The sequence below is a fragment of the Odontomachus brunneus genome, unplaced genomic scaffold (genome assembly GCF_010583005.1).
Source record: "Odontomachus brunneus isolate Ranch 3 - 2012 unplaced genomic scaffold, Obru_v1 Obru_scaffold_005, whole genome shotgun sequence".
In the NCBI taxonomy this organism is placed as follows: Eukaryota; Metazoa; Arthropoda; class Insecta; order Hymenoptera; family Formicidae; genus Odontomachus; species Odontomachus brunneus.
Genome location: NW_022639455.1, coordinates 525239 through 545724, shown reverse-complemented (window position 1 = coordinate 545724; position 20486 = coordinate 525239). Strand labels below are relative to the sequence as shown.

The 20486-nt window shown below is 42.9% G+C and overlaps 1 protein-coding gene across 6 annotated transcripts in view; it reads right to left on the bottom strand.

The window, feature by feature from the left end:
- The window catches only part of LOC116847975 (hemicentin-1), a 263145-nt gene that overhangs the window by 5776 nt on the left and 236883 nt on the right, over positions 1-20486 (bottom strand). For 3 of the 6 annotated variants that reach the window (XM_032823657.1, XM_032823652.1, XM_032823648.1), the window contains exons 6-12: positions 16401-16670; positions 15404-15512; positions 12694-12880; positions 7822-7960; positions 4716-4903; positions 4186-4319; positions 3324-3549 (exon numbers count right to left, since the gene is read on the bottom strand). In XM_032823657.1, the coding sequence (XP_032679548.1) occupies positions 3324-3549; positions 4186-4319; positions 4716-4903; positions 7822-7960; positions 12694-12880; positions 15404-15512; positions 16401-16670 (1253 nt within the window). Of the gene's footprint in view, positions 1-386; positions 1936-3323; positions 3550-4185; positions 4320-4715; positions 4904-7821; positions 7961-12693; positions 12881-15403; positions 15513-16400; positions 16671-20486 lie in introns of those variants that run through there. The other 3 variants (XM_032823633.1, XM_032823640.1, XM_032823645.1) reach the window with 2 other exon arrangements.

Sequence of the window (20486 nt, the reverse complement as noted above, 5' to 3'; positions counted from 1 at the left end):
GTGTGTGTGTGTGTGTGTGTGTGTGTGTGTGTGTGTGTGTGTGTGTGTGTGTGTGTGTGTGTGTGTGTGTGTGTGTGTGTGTGTGTGTGTGTGTGTGTGTGTGTGTGTGTGTGTGTGTGTGTGTGTGTGTGTGTGTGTGTGTGTGTGTGTGTGTGTGTGTGTGTGTGTGTGTGTGTGTGTGTGTGTGTGTGTGTGTGTGTGTGTGTGTGTGTGTGTGTGTGTGTGTGTGTGTGTGTGTGTGTGTGTGTGTGTGTGTGTGTGTGTGTGTGTGTGTGTGTGTGTGTGTGTGTGTGTGTGTGTGTGTGTGTGTGTGTGTGTGTGTGTGTGTGTGTGTGTGTGTGTGTGTGTGTGTGTGTGTGTGTGTGTGTGTGTGTGTGTGTGTGTGTGTGTGTGTGTGTGTGTGTGTGTGTGTGTGTGTGTGTGTGTGTGTGTGTGTGTGTGTGTGTGTGAAAAACGTGCAAAAGAGATACACTGAACAACTGGCCTGAAATCTACAACTTTACAGTCATCGAGTCAGCCAAAGAGTTCGATTTAGTTGTTTAGTCATTTTTTATTTTATTGCGTTCGGTAGAAACGAATTATTCGTCATCGGCCAAGTGATCGTCGTCGTTGTTCGTGATTTTTCGCCAAAATTCTTGCAATGCGCATATCCTTATCGTAAAAGATGACCGGTTTACCGTCGAGAAAGGCAGAAGATCGAACTGAATTTGTTTGGCTGACTCTAACACTACCTATAGGTTAGAGACAAGAGCTTATATGCTAAACTACACAGTTTGCTTATTGATAACCATCGTTGATAAACGCTCGAACGTTAAGTTTCGAAATTTCGCGAGCGAATTCCTCCGTGACATTGAAGGAACGTTCTTTCCTCGTTCGTGCAGCTAAATTGCACGGTTTAACCGCTTCACGTGCACGTAGGGAAGACGAAGAGGGATCAACGAGTCGCACTCCTTGCGAGATCAAACATTCAATTTCACAGGGAAGAATTTCGGTCTGGCTAGTGTTTCTTTTGTTTCTCCTTCTTTACAAGTACGAGATACGACTAAACTGTACTCTCTCTCTCTCTCTCTCTCTCTCTCTCTCTCTCTCTCTCTCTCTCTCTCTCTCTCTCTCACGCACGCATTCAATCGTCCGTCCGGGGCGGCGTTATCGTCGACACGCGTTCTACTTATGTACATCCATCTGAATTAAATTACAAACAAGGACATGGCGGTAATTGGTGGTGGGACGCCCGGGAGCCGGGATGCAACCAAATGCATGCGTAATGCACCCTACCGAGCGCATAAATCACTCAAGCGACTATCGCGATCGGAGAACGTGATAGTTCGATACTTGCGCGTGAGCGCGAGCGTGTGAGCGTTATCACCGCATAAGTATTTGTAGTGATTCAACATTTGTGGATCGTCAAAAAACTTCCCGCGCAGATCTTTGCGAAGGGACGACGTGGCCGGGCCAGGTTCCCGCGTGCAATCGCAATAGTTACATCACATAACGACCATAACGTCATGATAAACTTTTACGCGCGTAATACCGCGAATGTGGAGATGAGCGTAACGTAGCGTTAATTATATTACTTTCATCGGTCGGAGTGTCAACAAATTTTTGGACGACCCAGTCAGTTAGAGCGTACTCGTCGTTTGTGTACGTGTATTCGGTACATTAAAGCGCGTAACGTGTGTGTCTATATTTATACATCTCCACGTTTGGTCGTGTCTGTGTAAGTGAGCGGGTGGTGTATGGGTATATGTGTGGGTACGCGCGCTTGTACGCCTGTATGTGTATACGCGTATCGAAAAACAGTACAATATTTTATTTATATATAAAACCTTCGAGATCTTTCCGGGAGAAAAGATGAAAAGTTTGCGCTCCTCGTTCCTTGCCTTTTTTAATCCGATTTAGCGTGTCCCGCTCCTCGTCCTGTAGAAGGAATTTTTCCTGCGCCAAGATTGCTCGCTCATTGATTCAATTAATGGACACATATACGAACGTGTGGGTGAGTTGGTGGGGAGACTGGGTGGGGAGACGGGGTGGGACACGACAAATGTTTGAACAAGCTGTTATTTTACTTTTCTCTCTGTGCATACATTCCGTTTGGCGAGCCCCCGCAAGCGAACGTTTGAAAAATAAATAATGCCGATGGTTACCGACAAACAATCCGATGAATTAACGGATACAAAAGTAGGTCGTAGTGTCGACGGGCCGTCGACGCCGATGAAATTGCTACGCATAATCTGAACGGCTAGGAAGGGTTAGTTCCGCATTCAGGTCAAGTCGCATGCACTTGCAGTTTCGCTTTCGTGAATGCATCGAGATTAAATTTACACGCGCGTGCTCGGCTGGCTACTGTCGGACGGGTGCAAAATGAGCAAGCAGCTGAAAAAGTATCTCGTCGGGAGCGTAATAGAGAGCTACTGCTAGTGACGTGTGTTGGTCGGTGATTCGGCGAAATTGAGGGAGAACTCTGTAGCAGATTTGGTGTGCATTAACGCGGCCGAGTAGAGTTTTGCATGCGAAAGGGAAATGCGCGCATAAATCGGCCGTGCCGGAGATGTTCGATCGCGTTTTCTGACCAACCACCGCTGCTCGGGCAAAGATATCGTGCCTCTATGAAATATCTCATCGTTCAATAAAACACTTTATATACATAATCAATACTTCCCGACGGCGGAATAAATCATTTCACGGCTCGAGTTTGAATTCTCGCGGTTTCAAAAAGTGCCCCCACTTGATCGCGCTTCCTAATATTATGTAACAAATTTGTATACATTGTATACATATAAAGTAACGGCATGTAACGATTTGTGTTGTATTGACGTGTATATATAGTATATATACGTACATACATATACATATATATAGTGCCTCATTTATATAAGTTTGCTCTTTAACAACTCTCTGGACATGACATATTACGTATACGTACTGAAGAGCATGTCGTGCAAAACTCTACGATCGCAGCCAACTAATAACTAACTCCGAACGTCGAAAGGACTCAGAGGACCATACATGTGTGTTTGTGTATGTCAAAAACTTGCTGCGAACTTCACGTGCAATTCAGAAGCAACGGTGTGACATGTCAGAGACGATAGGAGTAGATAGTGAGACAGATAGATAAATAGGTAGACATGGGTAGATAGACAGGAAAATGAAGAGATAGAGAAAAAAGGAGAGAAAATAGAAAGAGATAAAAAGAAGAAGAAAACAAGAGAAAGAGAGAAAAGGAAGAAAAATAACGAGGTATGTGCCAGGAATCAACTACGCACTGTGTGAGAGAACGGGTTCGGTTATTTTTTGTGTTCTGTCTTATTGTCAACTTATCTGACCTGCAACGTGTATTGTCCGTGAGGCTGTCCATGATGATGATGCCTCTGATAATGTTGCTGCTGGTGTTGCGGGTCGTGCTGATAACATTCCTGCTGGTATTGCTGTGACGGGACGGGCTTCAGAACGTGATTGGCTCGCTTCTCCGGGACGAACTGCTGACTCGTACGTTCCATCGTATCCACTGCCAAGCGTGGATCCTCTATCATCGCGTTGGAAGCCTTTGTGCTGCGAAACGGCGAACGGATATCATTCCGGTTTCGTTTCATTAGACGCTTTGTGTACCGCGCACTCCACGTGGTATTCGCGCGCGCGCGCAGGAGGAGGGAACGAGCAGCAATGTTTCCCGGGAGATTCTTTTTAAAAGCACTCTCTATGACCCATTTACCTCGAAAAGGACGGCTCCAGGCCGTAAGAATCTATGCATAACATCAAACCGTCAGGCAATTTATTAATCTCGTTACAACTCGTCTCTCTCCGAGAGAAAGATCTCGCTGATGGATGAAACGATTCTCCTTCTTCTCTTTAAATTAAAAACGCGAAAGTATAAACATTTCTAAATACTAGTTTCGTCGAGATACATTCTTCTCGTCTCGAATTAAACTCCATCTCGCCCTTCGGCCGGCGACAAACGCGAGGGAACCTCGTAAGAGCCTGGAGAGAAAGCCTTTTCTCCACGCCCCGGTCTGAAATGCGTGTCTCTTTGCAGCGAAAATCCCGAGTCCCCGCGTATGCAAATTCGCAGACGCTCCTGCAGCACGATTCCGCGCTCAAACGTACACAATATTGGAGCATCGCGCGCGCGCGCGCGTGATCCACAGCGGTCCGTATAAATCAGCGCGCTGCGCAATATCGCGTGCTTACCAATGCACTTGCTGCAGCGCCGGCACCGTGTTTCTGGCTACGCAGCATCTATCCGAACGTAGGAAACAAACGAATCCCATTATCAGTACTGAGAGCACCGTGAATCCGGCTACGGCGCCGATAACGAGCGGGATCTGCAGCAGAGAAAAATATTCCATGTGTGCCGGCGTGGCTAAAACATTTCCGCGCGCGAACGTTTTGTGTCGGCCGCCATTCATGAAGACGGTATACGCGAGTATTTCCCGGTCTTTTGTTCGCTCACCATGCTGTTAAATATTTCAGTGCGCGTTGCAATACCACCGGATTATCGTTTAATGACTCGCCACACTATGGACTGTATAAAAATACACACGCAATCGTTTTGCAGACTTCGCGTACGCTTCGTTGAGTCCACATTGAAAGTTTCACCAACGCGAATATCTCGCCCGTCTTTGTTTCGCGCATAAAGAAGAGGCTACTCTGCTTCTTCGCATGCGTTGAGAACGACGCGAGTGTTTCTTTCAGAATGCAACGGATGCGCGATGCTTTACCTGACCGGGCTCGTCGACTCTCAGCATGAGCGCGCGCCTGTCGCTGCCGCGGTCGTTCTCCACGATAACGTGATACAGCCTTTGGTCCTCCTTCACCGTGCTCGTCAGCTCTAAGATCGCTATGTAACAGTCCTCCGAAGCCAACGGTTCCAGATCGAGCGCGCGGTAGCGCGGCTCCAAAACCTCACCTACCGGATAATAGAACGACTCCATGCATCTCGATAATTTGCACTTAATCCCGTGTATCCGGTTCTACGGTCTCAACTGAAGTAACACGTGGCGAGGAGAGTAACGAAAGAATAATGCGTGCAAACTCCAAAAGACCGCTGGAAAGAAAAGAATCAAGCGATAAGCAGTCGAAAGTTGATCAATTGGAATATCGTGGAAAAGAAAAGTGTTGAACAAGCGAATGAGAGAAAGAAACGGTTGATCCAACTAAAATTATAATTATTTTCGGCCCCAATCATATTTCTCGATTGTTCTAACACGAAAATGGCAGTAGCAACATGCACCTAAGGTTATTGTCATCGGTATTATAGTATAATTCCATAAAAAAATGGTTTCCTTTATCATAATTTATAGCAATTACACATGTGATGTGTAATACGTGTAATTCTCCATGTGATTACACTTACAAATATCAAATATTGTTTCTCGCAGTGTATGAAATTATAAGCGTGGACAGCGTATTCCTCGCACGCGCAACGGTGTGTAAAGATCACCCGGATATCGCGTTCCCTGGCGTGGCGCGGAGTAATTATTCGGGGGCGAAGAACCGTGTTAACGGCGACTAATTAATCTGCCTGATATCTCGAGCGACGACGGGGCTGGAAAAAATTCAGGGCGTGAGTATCCGGTGGAGAGCATCGATTTGGGGCCTTGCGGAAATTGGACGGATGTCTCAAGACCGAACTGATCTCGTGGCTCTCGGGTTACTGCGGGCGAATGATCAATTAACCAAGGGGGTAATTGCGAGCACGGCGGGATCGTCGATAAGGTACCCGTAGGAGTGCCAATTATGCCGGGAAGCGCGCGGAGGAAAAAAAAGAAAGAAAGAAGGATGTATACGAAAGAGCAATCCCGGGCAAGCTCGAGTGCTCTCCCTGTTGGTTCTGCGAGGGCGCAGGGAAGTTTAACGGGTTTGCGTTTAGGTGGATGAGGTAGACGCGGAAGAAGAAGCGGAAGAAGAAGAAGAAGAACGGCTAGGAAAGAATAGCGAGAAGAAGTAGCAACAGAAGCAGAAGAAGAAGAACAGTCGTTTATAGTGTAACTCGAAACAAAAGCCAAAGTAGAGTTTATACATTAACGGTTCGTTGGGCGCGCGGTGACGGACGTCTCGGTAATGAAGCGGATGCGTAATGAGGAAAAGGAATCGCGGAAAGTTGTGCGACGAACGGCTCAGGGACGAAAGTCAAAGCGCGCGGTTGAAGTAAGCGAGTCGCCGGCTCGCGGTAATAATTTCGCGCGCGAACAACGTGCTGCGAAAGCGGAATTTGTCCGACACATACCCTTGATCATCGACTGCGCTTCTCGGAAACACTGAGTAAAGAATATCTGTAACTATATAATCATATAATCATAGAAAAATAATTACCATAAATTATGGCGTAATAATTTTTTATTAAATTCTACTACAGTGCTAGCAACAATAATCTTGTATACATGTTACTGCTACCATTTTCGTATTAAAACAAGCAAAAAATATGACTGGGACCAAAAATAAATGTAAAGCTCATTCTACGATAGAGAGCCGTAAGAATATGCAATAAGACGTAAGTAGCAACTAAATTAATCAGTCAATTATTTTTGGACTGTAAAGACCATCGCACACAAAAGAGCATAGCTGCATATATGCAGAGTAAGACCATCTGAAGCAATAAAGTTGCTATATTGATGTGTAAAACATGTTCATTGGTCAATACGGTTTTATGCTATGCACATGCAACTATGTTATTTTGCGTGCGATGACTCTAACGTCGAAACACACAGAAAAACGTAAGCAGTAAAGTTCAAGCAATAAGAAAATTGACCGACCACAATTAACGATTCTCCTTACGATCACAGAATAATCGATTGATTAATTATCTTACTGCTTACGTTTTTCAGCGTGTCCTTAAGAATCTCATTGATCAATTAATTTACTGCGTACTTTTACGGCTATCGTGGAATGGAGTTAATTCTAGTTAGATCAGGCAGTTTCCTTTTTCTCTCAGTGAAGATAAAGGGCATCGCGTCGTTGTGGCCAGCTCGATCTACGGCCGGCTCTCACGTGCTCGCGTTATCGTGTTGCGAGGAGTGAAACAAAGCGACCGGGAGATCAATGCAGCCCTTAAACTCTAATAGAAAGTTTCCGTGAGTCGGCCCATTAATTCCCCGGCCCTTTCCGCCCTCGAGCGGTGCGCGCTTTGTCGTTTACTCGGGTGTGACGGCGAGCGCGCTGTCGCCGCGGCGATATCACACGCTACCTCGCATCCTTATTTTACGTGCCGCTAAACATCCGATTAATCCCCCTCACGGGATACTTCGTTAGCGCGGGCTCGATGTAGCAATTTGCGACGATCCGTCATACGCATTTTGCCAGACAGTGACACTTGTTTCGCGTCGAATCCTCTCGCATCCTTCCGCGAAGTACGCCAATTAGCGCAAAATCGATCGTTACGTCAGGCGCGGGGGCGCCGGTGACGTGATGTCGTCGCGGCGGATTTAATATCGACGTGATCGTCGGAGTTTAAAACTGTCGCCCGTGTTCGTCGAAAAATAGCGTCATTTAAATAATAACGAACCAAAGCTCAATTATCGTCCGCTTGTCCCGATTGTTTTCTACTCGTTCTCTCGCTGGAGCGTAGAAAAAAAGGATTTGGTTAAATTACCCAAATTTCCGGTGAGATGCGAACGAACCAAAAAATTCCGGCTGGCATCACCAGAATTCTGTTCTAGCTGACAAGCGGAATTTCCTAGCTCGTTCCTGATTTCAGCCGAAATTTGACTTTTCCCGAAGGGAGAACTCAGAACTCAGCGGCGCGCATGCCGAGTAAATAAAGGGGCTCAACGCGAAGACGAAATCGAATACTTCTCGTGGGAGTTTGTTTTGAGGAAGCAGTCTAACCGGCGTGTAGTCTGGTGCTGCCCCATTCCCAAGCAACGAGCCGTGGCTTCGGGTCGGAGCATAGTCTGATCTCTAATCTGGCCGGGTTGCCCTCCGTCGTCGCCACGACGAACTTCTCCGTGATGGCCGGCTTCACCACCTGTGACACGCGTTTAACGTCCTTTGAATAGAAAGTTCCTCACTAGTCTCCCACCTGCGCGATCATCAAACGGCGTACGTGAGCTTCGCGGCACACCTTTATGCGAGAGCGCTCATGTCGCTCTTTCGACTGCCTCGCGATATGCGCACGTTCGATTGATATATCACTGGGACGGCTGACCAGTTTTCGTCTGCCTCGTCGTTTTTCGGGGTTACCGCAATCGGGATGTTACGGGACACGTTTGTTAGTCTTTTGACACGCCGACCATCAGCGATACCGCCAGCGATACCGCAGTGTCTCATTAATTTACGTATAAGATATATGACAAATTACATACAACAAATTGAATATGTGGCCAATAACGAACCAATTACACGAGGCAACAGATGTATGCGTCACATGTTGCATTTATTTGCCGCGCCTACGGTTATTCAGACTTTAATTGAGTTTTGAAACAATCAGCGCGGCAGTCAGCGTGTAGAAGGGAGGTTCTGGTTTAGATAGCCGCATCGCGTATAATAATTTGGGACAAATAGGATAAGAAATTAAAAAAAAAAGCTGTACCAAATTTACTAAAGGATGAATCTTTATTATACGCGAAGAGTCAAAATTTAATAAAATGGCGGCACTTTGAAGTCACAAGTCTTTTTTTCTCTCTCTTTCTTTATTTAGTGCCCCAAGAAAAATGCTTAATTCTGGACATTTTCTAGAAAGAATTTAAGTTTATCCTCCAGCAAATTTAACACAGTTTTTCAAATTCCTTTGTCCCATTTGTTTCCAGTTGTTACACGTGCTGTAATGTTGTCCGTCACTTAGTGGCATCTGGCGACGCTGCATAAAAAAACCTAGACGAGATTTCAATCGTTTAAAATAATTTTTTTGTACTTGAAACAATGGTGAATGGTGCAATCAAAACTCTGCATTAATATCTCTATTCAGTATCTTTAAGAAAAATTCGTACTTATTTTTCGGCTTTCTAAACCAGAACCACTCCTTAAATAGTATAACCTTAGCGACACCTATAATGTTGGATATACGTACCCGACAGTTGAAGAATTAAAGTTCATATTAATAATCATTACATGAAACTTATTTCAAGTGAGATTTTCCGAATCGTATTTAGAGTTGGATGCGAGTTTTTCAGTGGAACAACAATTGCAAACGTAACATCGCGCATATCATACAATTTACTAGAGAAATTTAGATATAAAATAAGTAAAATCTGAATTCGAATCTGATTATCTCACGTGAGACAAGTTTCAAGTAACGGCTATTGATATGAGTCTGAATATATCAGTGATTGCTTTATATTAGGATCTTTGCGAATTAGTAAGTCTCGTAAACGATACTATAGATCTAATATTAAAGTTTGCCGAATAAACGAGTTAAAGAAGGAAAGTTGCATTAATAATTTTGGAATATATTCATGGAACTCTCTCGGGTCGCTTCACCTGCCGCGGGCTCAAAGATTATGCGCGTATTCGCGAATAACGTAGCTCGCACGAAAGCCGTCGATCCGTTCGATGATATAAATTTGTCGACGCATCGCTCTTCCAGCAGCGGCGCGGAAATGTTTGCAACGGGAATCGAAACATCGCTGATGGATCGTCGCAATCCTTTTTATTACGTCCTACATTGAAACCTGCATGGTTCGTGCGTGCACGTGTGTGTGTATGTGTGTGTGTGTGTATATGTGGGAGAGGCGTTATCAGGAGAAATGGTAACGCGACTCCATAAAAATAGCAATTTAATTTAGATAAAAACGACCCCGAACGTGAAACTAAACGCTAAATGCGAAAGCGGAAATAATAACCGGTGCGCGGGCCAAATTCTCGATCGCGAAAGAAACGCGTGATTGATGATGGGCTCGCCGCGTTTATAGTTTAATTTGAACGTAATATTATTCCGCGCATCGCGAAATAAAAAGTATTATCAGCGGGACGGATACATTTTTCACATTATATACGCGGATACGCGCTGAAATAATCCGTATTCATTTTCGCCGTATCGCGTTTCAAAATTCTCCGTTTCATCGATCGCGCGCGCCCAGCTAGAGAGAGAGATAGAGAGAGGAGAAAGAGAGAGAGAGAGAAAGAGAGAGTGTGGAGGAAAGAGAGGTGGTGACGTGTACCTAATTTAACGTGCAAATGCAATTCATCATGCTCCCAATATTTATGGCGGCGACACTTGTGTTTACGTACGGTATCGTGACCATAATTAAAACATTGATTTGATCATACCGTATTGACACATTTCGGCTGATTTTCACAACAAATCGTACGATAAAAGTCGCGGTCGCCCCTACCTCTCTTCCTTTATGAGCGATATTCGTCTCTCATGGTGCATGTGTAATTTAGCGCGTGCGCGTATGTGTGTATGTATGTGTGTGTGTGTGAGCGCGCGCGTACGCATCAGAACCAATTCGAACGGGGCACTGACATTAATAACGTGAACTTTAGCATATGAAACAGCCTATTAAATGATGGGAATCAAAGCTCTGTGCAGTTAGTGAGCCGCATTAAGCCGTGACTGCGTTTCACCGCCGGGTAAATGTGATTATAAAAAGGAGAGAATTAAAAAAAAGAAAAAGAACGAACAAACAAACGCTGCGTTACTGTATCACGCGGACGTAGTATGATGCGGACTCCTCTTCTCTTCCTTGTTGTTCGAGTTTTATTCGATCGGGACGTTTTATCAATATATCAACTGATTTCAGACGGGCAACGGCGCCGTTGCGAAGCGAATCGCGAGCGATCGGCGGCCTTTGTGCGCAATATTTGACTCACGCGTTGTACACGTGTAATATAACGCGCTGTATGCACGTGTATGTGTGTGTGTACGCGCGCAATGCCGGAATCAATTTGGACGAGGTATCGACATTAATAGCGCCGCTAAATTTTAACAGATAAAACGGCCCCGTATTAAATGAAACGGAAATCAAACCTTTGCGTAGTCAGTGACCCGCGTTAAGCCGCGGCTGTGTTTCCCCGGTGAGCAAATTCGATAGAAAAAAAAGAGGAAATAAAACGAATGGGAGAGAGAAAAAAGCGCATGGCGTTGCGTCACAGAGCGCGACGCGGAGTTTCTCTCTCTCTCTCTCTCTCTCTCTCTCTCTCTCTCTCTGTTTGTTTTTATTTTTAGCGTTATTAGCCAAGTAATTAGCGGATTCGACTGGAACTGTCGACTTGGAGCGGTCGACTCACGAAACGCCGCGATATCGCGATAATTGGAATGCAATTTAATCGCTGCCATTATCGCGTTATCGTTCGGAGATTTTGCGTTCGCGAAGACGGCACGTCGTCGAGCGCACATTAACCGGCGGGACAGTTGCCATAATGCACATAGTGCAACTGTGTTAGACTTCTGTAATTGTACGCATTACTGGCTAGTCGTTTATTGATTGTTCGGAAAAGAGCGGGAGCGACGTGTCAGTGCGGCGATCTGTCACCGTGACAGTTTCGCGTTAATGTTCAGCGGCAAACGTGCACGATTGAAAAATACTGGCAACGCAATTGCATGGCGTATTCAAGCGATTCTGCCGGTTAGTGCACGCCAAAAGAATCGAATGCCGCGGTTCCTCCGGCCGAGAATCGAATACGTGGCGGGAAACTCATCGAATCGGCAATTGGTGGTCGCGGCTATTTTTTATATTATTCGCGATTGATTATTACGAGCGAGCTCGAGTGATGGCATGCTTTTAATTTAATTGTTGATTATTTTTGTATGTCCGAATAAAATAAAAGCGGGTCGGTACCTGCGCAATATCGAGGGCACTATTTTAAACAGAACAATATGGTGTTCGCGACAATTAACGAAGATATCGATTTTTAATGCCGCCTGCAGCGCGCAATGAAACTCCACGATGACGTAATATGTACGCCGCTGTTGACAACAGAAACGTTACGAAGTATATATCGCTATTTTAATTGCTTTCGAAGTCGACAAGTGTGTGTGCGCGCGCACACATATTCACACATCCAGTGTGTTATTTCGAGGACAATCTTCGAGCTTCGCCGCGTTTTATCATAATTAATATTTACGCGTCGCTTGCTTAATAATAACATTGATATATTGTTGTTAGGCGACAATGATATATTATTGTTAAGCGACAATAAGCAATATTGCGAGATACGGCTAGATAAAATGTACGAATGATTGGAACAATCGTCGCGCGATCTCCACCGGTTCCCCAGGGAAAATGTGTGCAGATCGCTTCGCAACCGAGCATACCGGCGGTGGAAGTAACTTGATGTCACGATAAAAAATTGACGTACGCGGGAAGTAATCCCCATGGAGGATCATAACTTTCAATTTGCTCGTCGATTATTTTCCTTTAAACACCAGACGCGCGCTCCCTTATTACCTTCAGCATTTTTTATTTTCTTTTTCTAGCATAGTCGACGCGAATCTAGAGCAGCTTCCCGCCTCGAAGTGACGAAGCGAAACGTGATTAATGCGCGTCAGCGACGTTCGCTGTACGTTGAAAAACTACATTTCGCCAATTTCGCCGCGATATTATAGCCACGCGGGAGAGATATACATCCGCGGATATATCCCGTTGCCGCGGCGGCCAGAGGTATTCAATGATCCAGAATCCTGCGATGTAATGAAGCGATATATTTTTTCGCGGCGCGATACAAGCGAGAAACGCGATTCGTCCGCGCCCGCCGCGCCGGTAATTTTCATTTGCGACGGAACTTTTTCTCAACGTCTCGGCGCCGCCGCCGTCTTACCCGTGGCGCGCCGACCACTTGCAGGGACACAGGGTCGCTTTTAACTTCTCTGACGTTCCCATTGATCTTGTTGGAAGCGAGACATATGTACTGGCCCTGTTGCTCGTACGTCACGTTCGTCAGGATCAATCGCTGCCCCGTGCCGCATTCCAATGGCATCCGGCCGTCCGTGAATACCTGCGCCCATCTGCACACGCGTAGCCGCACGAGAATTCGCACGTTAAAGACATTTTCTCTCGCGAATCCGCCAAAGGGGTTGCGCAAAGAGAAATTCAAGAGAAATTCAAGACAAAAGGAGCGGAAAAATGGTCGCGAGCGTTCCTCTGTGCGGCAACGTTACGGTTAAACGTGATGTCGAATTCAGTTTCACAAGTATGAGGGTCCAGTGACTGAGAGAAATAGCAGTCGCACGCAGAAATTGACAATAGATATGACAATAGAACATCAAGATATGACATGTATAGAAGCGCAGCGAGACGATAGTTACTTGCAAGATGCACGTAAAAAAAATTTCAGTTGGTGCAACCAAATAGAAACTAACTGAAAATTAGATGATCAGAAACGATATCTCTGTTATGAAAACCAATATTTCTGTTGTCGCAATCGAAAATATTCGTCTGAATATTCAATGATATTAGAACTCGATTGAGGCAACTGAGAACAACAATTGACTATATAGAAGCCTCATAAAGGAATTTTTCTGTTCCTACAGCCGAGTTTTCGTCTGAACAACCGAAAATTCGGTTGCACCAACAAAATTGTTTTTTCGTGTGGATATCCGCGTTGGAAATGTAAAATAAGTATACTCATAATTTGGTAGTCTGATAATACAACAACCACGAAGCATTTCGGACACGATATTTTTATATGAGAAATTACGTGATGCTCGAAACGTTCAGAAAAATTATATGGACGACCCCGATGCGAATGCAAAGTTCTAGAGGAGGGCAAAGAAATGAATTTCACAACTCTGTGGAAAGAATTAAAAATACAAACCGCCGAGATGTAAAAAGTAGCAGCGCGATAGCTACTTGCAAGATGAATATCCGCATTGGAAATGTTAAACAAGTATATTCATAATTTGGTAGTCTAATGACATAAAAACTGCGGAAGCGTGCTACGGTTCGCGGTGCGGACGATATTTTTTACACGAGAAATTGTATCGCGCGCACGAAACGTTCAGGACAATTATGCCGGTGATGCGATATCATCGCGGATGTGGGGCTTTAATAGAAAAAAAAGCCAATTATATAATCGTCGGAAAAAAAAATTAAAAATACAAAATACGGAGATAGGGAAAAAGAAGAGAGGCAATATCTGCTTGCGAGTTCAACAACCGCATTGAAACGGTAAAATAACTGTAAAATAGATATATCCGTAACTTAATGATGTAATGATATAATGATTACGAAGCATGCTGCTTTCGTTCCGCGAAACATGCCGACCAGAAATTTATGCCATAGTTTTGGTCCCGCTCTGTTAACTAATTTGTACAAGGCGATGTTATTGGATCCTGATAAGTCATGTAACGTAGCGCGTGGCAAACAGGATCTCATTAACAAGGATTATTAGGACTTTGGCGATCGTTTGGTACATCTACCAGTAGTTAGTTTACACCAAAAATTTAATATAAAAAATACTAAATATTTATACAGCATAAATATCTTAAATATATTCCAGAGGCGTCTGAAATATACAGAAAAATCTGAATATCTCTCAGATATATTTTAGATATTTGTATTGTATGCTTGTTTAATATATTTATCAAATGTTTGGTATAAACTTGCTTAATGACAAACTAGTATATATATATATCAAACGATCGCCAAAAATCATCTATTAATAATTACGATCTTGTTAGTGATTATAAGCAGCTAACATCACCTTATACATTGAGAAAAATATTTGAAAACTTTCTCGTGGAATATAAAATATACAAAGCAGAAATAAATTTTATATCCTTTACAAATAAATTTTTTAAATATTCTTTTCTCGATGTACGCAAATTAAATAATTGACTAACGAGGAAACTTACACAAGGGTCGGCCTCCGATTTTCATGAACTTCTAATATGTTGTACTTTAGATCAAAATAACAGATGTTTTTTATTATATGTGCCCTTTCGCAAGTTTAGGGGGTGAAATATCCCTTTGAAGAAAATTGGTTTTTTTCATTCGAAGGAAATATAATGAAAACTATAAGAGATAGAAACAAATATTTTGGATAAAAGTTGAAAGGTTTGAAGAGTACTTTACAGAAATTATTGGAAAAAAAAAATTTTTTTTTGTTAATATTTCCCTTACCACTTCTTATTATAATTATTAAAATAATTTCTGTAAAGTATTCTTCAAACCATTCAACTTTTATCAAAAATATTTTTTTCTATCTTTTATAGTTTTCATTATATTTCCTTCGAATGAAAAAAAACCGATTTTCTTCAAAGGGATATTTCACCTTTTAAACTTGCGAAAGGGTATATAATATAATAAAAAACGTATCTATTATTTCGATCTAAAATACAACATATTACAAGCTCATGAAAATCGGAGGCAGACACTTGTGTGGGTTTCCTTGTAAGATCAATCTGATCAGAGGGTCATGGGACAAGTTTCTAGTCGGGATACTTTTGCATGTGAGAGAAATTATGCCGCGGTCGAAACGCTTGAAATTCGGACAAGTTCAATCGTATTGAATAAACAACATGGGTTACCTGTAATCGGCCGGCGGCATAGAGTCAGCGTGACACTCGAAGGACGCGCCAGAATATAACAGTGCAGTAGTCAGTCGATCGGGCCCAACCGCGCTGATTGTTGGTGGATCTATGCAAAAGAAAGGATCACGGTGAATCACGCTTGCACGATTATTACAGTTGCACACAAGGGGGGAGGGAGTGGCAACTTACTACAACGTAACGCTCATGGTAAAAATAATGAAACTTGATCATTTACAGAAATATTCATTTGAAATATTTCAAAGTATATATTGTTACAATGTTGCAATAGTTCCCATTGAAACCTCCAATTTCACGAAATATTACAGTGAAAAATGACAACTCTCGGACAAGTATAAACGATTTGATTTGATTGAGAGTTAAACTTTGACAGATGATATCAGTGACGGTGACGATCAAAACGACAAGTGTGCGTCAGAAACGTGCACATGGATGTATATGTGTGCATTATTAATTATAATATACGTTTTTTTGCGATTTCAGATTTTTTTACTTTCGGCCAGGTTTGATAGCTATGCGCCCGCTGACGCGTCATGCTTGCAATTTTATGCGAATGCTATTCCCACAGGAATTGTTTTCAGCTGCATATTCGTGTATTGAGAGAGATATTTATGATATTTCTCTCTCTCATAATCTCGAATGCGAAGAATCACGATGGAGGGAACAAGTCTTTTGCGATTGTCGTCGGTGCGAAAATTGTAACTCCGCGTGCATCATAATCGTGGCTGCGACAGCTCCTTGGGATATGGAAATCGCGCGCATTTTGAGAATTAAATTCGCGCGCGCGACGCAAATTCCGAGCGATTTGAGATACAGAGGAACAGTCAGCTGCGGTGAAACAGTAGTCGAGAATCACTTAGCGACGAAAGTTCCTGATATCCTATAAATTACAGCAGCGACGACAGTCACGCGAACTTCGAGGCGCAATTCGGACAGAGATGATGAATCGGTTGCGAGTAGGGGCGACATTACGTACAGTTTACAGACACCTGAACCGACACTGGACTGCTCTCGCCTTCGATGTTGGACGCCTCGCAGAGGTAAACGGCGGCGTGATTCCTGAAAATCGGCGAGAACTGCAGAGTTTCGCCGATACTGGCTACCTCCGTCACGCCGGGGCTCTTCGTTTTCCTCCAGAGTATCGAGGCTGGCGGATTGGCGTCGGCGAGACATCGGATTTCCAGTTGATCGCGGCCCTCCTCCAGCTGGCCAGTTGGGACACCGACTAATCTTGTCTCCGGCGCGTCTAAATTCATGCGAAACGCGCGCTTAATCACGACAGTCGCGGCACATATTGGTCCCGCGCGAATATATATATATATATATATATATATATATATATATATATATATATATTTGTGTAATATTCGTATCCTTAAGGGAAAAGGGACTAAACTTCACGTCTTCTCAGCTCTTAGTTACGAAAGTCTAACGGTTTCCACACATCCTGAATCTTAAACATTCTACATTCTCAAACATTAATTTTCTCTTCTAATCGCTGAAACGTTAATTTATTGATATAGTCGACATGTACATAGCATTTTGAGATGTCTAAGGCCTTTATAATTACTCGCGTGGACGTTTCAGTCCTGCATTAATCCTGCGAATTCTGTGAAGCTCCAATGAGAATGGCCCTTTCAGAAGTTGAAAATGAATTTAAAGAAGTTTTTGACGGAGAACTAATTAAAATTAATTAATTAACATTGTTCAGTTCGGGTGAAAGAGCTGAAGAAACAAAAACTGATCCTATTTTTCCTACGGTATGAATATTACAGGTTCGTATTAATAGTCATTAGTAGAAATTTGTTCCACATATGAGATATTCATATCTGAATTTAGAGTTAGATTTGAGTTTTTTATTTAAATTACGAATCATATGCTATACGTGACATTATATTTGCAATCGTAATTCAGATAAAAAATTTACATTTAACTCTAAATTCAGATCTAAATATGTCACCTGAGGTAAATTTTAAGTAACGACTATTAACATAAGGTCATTATCTTGCCACAACTTACAAAATTCGAGAAACAATTACAGAACACATACACACACATACTGCCTTGATAATAATATATTTACGCGTTTGTGTCCGTGAGAGAGAACGGTATCAAAGAGCCGAGTAAGAGTGTATAACCGCGGAAAGCCAGAATGAGAGTTGCGCGAAGGGTTAATTAGAGCCGGTGGGCTCACGTCGGCGTAAGGATATTTGAATATGATTATGACCTCATAGCATCAAACGACTCGTGCGAATATTATCCCACTAACAATATTAATATTAATATGATAATGCGGCCGCAGCTTCTTTGGGCCGCGCGCGCTCGTTATCCACCTTCGACGGATTGAGGTGAAAAACGCGACAGTAAGAACCGCCGTAACGATTTTAATGAGAGAGCCGCTCGCGGAAATTACGTGTAATTATCTCGGAAGAGAGCTCTTTCATATTCATGTCGCACTACGTAAACAAGAGGAATTTAACGTAAATACGGCACGGTTGGAAGCGGCGTGGGTCCCGTCATCGCTACCCTGGGCTTTAATCGCACCAGAATCGCCGGTCGCGGCGAACCGCAAAAGATAAACATTGGGTACAGAAAACGAATGTGGTCCGCGGCGTAAAGTTTTCAGATTAAACCGCTCGTTAATGAGCCCATAATTAAAAGACCGAGACCTATATTCGTTCGAAGGCGCGTTCGGCGTGCTCGCGAGCTGCTCTCTAATATCAAATTTCGCGATAATTACACGCGATCATCCAACTATCGTTGATTGGCATTGGAAATGCCAAGGTAGAACGCGCGCGCGAATGTTTATCCTCTATTTCCACCTCATCTGTTCTTATTTAATTAGCTACATCATTATTCTCGTATTACTTTATTATTCTCAATTTTATCATTCATACTTCAAACCAAATGCTATTATGCAATATTCTCTTATAATTCTTCACGATGAATAAATTCAGTTCAATTTCTTGCCTTTTCTGCTACGAGTAAACCGTCTCATATACTATCGTCTCATATACGATGGAAATATACGAATCCTGCCAGGACATTGGCGAATGATTATAGACAGCAATATTTAGTCAACGAGTAATTTTTTTCCATAGAACGCAATGATGTCAAATTTGCCGCAAAAATTGGAGCAAACTTTTTGACTGACCAACATTTTAGGCTGTGTTCCGATATTCACTGTTAGTACTGAAAACATATAGTTTATGTCATGTATACTGTAGATTTTCAGTACTGACAGTAATTTCGGAATGCAGCCTTAATCTTCTTCTTTTAAATAATTTATGTGAATTTGAGTGAAATAAATATTACATTAAAAAAAAATTGCTATTATTACATTATGTTTATGAAGGGTGTATGGGAGTTGCATTATGTACGGGTGAAATCCCTGATAGAGATTTATACAGTTTTCCTAGACACTCAACCAGTTACTGTTTAGTATTACTGCATTCTGATTAGTTGTATCAAAACTGTGTAGGAAATGGACAAGAACTTGGTAGAGTTTTGTCTATATCAGTTTTAGGGCAAAACTGGCCATTTTATGAGCAGTAAATTTGCTTATCAGTCGATTGGATAGTTTCATTGTCCATTTATTGTTTCAGTTTTCGTTCAATGGTTCGGATTTTGCGTATGTTTTGTGTGCAATAACTGCGGGAAAAGCGTTATATGTTGATCGGGATTCCAACAGTTTTACTCGTCACTTACTAGACGGAAGTTAATATAACTGTTCCAGCAATTGTTTAAAAATTGTACGAAATTTCCACCAGGGATATAACATCGATATTTTGCTGCGACAAATATATTTAGCAAAGCGACGTTTCTTCATTGAGGAATAAATATTTGAAAATTTGATGGGTTATAAAGCTCATTTCTGCGAAGTATATGAAGTTTATTTTTTTTCGGTGAATAATATCCCACCAATAAATTAAAATTTTTTTTTCTCTGTGTAGTTTGCCTCGTGTTTCGAGTGTAGATACGAATACCGGCACGTGTATGTTACGTAGCACGGTTGTCTCGATATGAGGAGAGGTGAAATCGCGCGAGAACGCGTTCAGTCTTAGCACTCTTTTCTCTCGATGAATCGAGCAAGCCGAAAACAATGGTGACTTCGGTGTCGCGGATAACTGATGGTACCTGGTGGACGCGATGTCTAAAAAGCGCAAGCGCGGGTCACGCGCTAATTACCTCCTTCGAATAATTAATTAATCACCGTGAGCGATGAATTTCGCGGGGTGTGTATACCGCGGGCCAGCGTATCGCCGGCCTGCATCGGTTCGTTTTAGTATTAATTTATATATGATTGAAATAGCGTCGCGAAAACACGTGCGCGCACATACACTCATTTTCGCGTTCAGATTGCAATCTATCATCGCGCCGGCTAGTTGATTTTTTAATGAATGATTGATCGATTGTTGTTATGTATTTACACGCAAACTTTTAAATTAGAAGTGAAGAAAACGCGCGGTGAATTAATGCGCTGATATTAGATTCGCTCCTGGGACGCTGAAAATTGCACGCCCGCATCTGCGTTTGACCCCGCAACGTTAAGGCACTGTTTAAATGCATTACATTGTCTTCGTGTACATTGTCTTTCGTTATTCACGCTCGCACGCGTGATGCCCGATGAATAATTCTTCTCCTTTTAATTTCGCTCGCCAAAATTTCGGCCGCCGCCGATTATAATGGACGAGCGATAATTCGGAGGATGATTTTGACGAGTGAACTGGGTCAAACACACACCCACACACAGTTACGGCATCCTACTGGTCATGCAACGATGAAGTAATTCATGTTTATTTACGCGATATTTATTTAATTTACTCTCCGGTATAAACCGGAGCCAAATTTCATCAGCGGGCCGGTTCACTTCTGGTTTCCATATTCATGTAATAGGTCGTCGTTGCGGCCATTAAAAATGTTAAACGGCGTTACGTTTAATGAATAACATTATGGCGTATCCGACGAGAGAGATGAGCTGCAAACACAAACCGAGTTAACCCACGCATCGCTTCGAGGCTTTATATGATACGCTCGTTCTCTCTCCCCCCCCCCCCCCCCC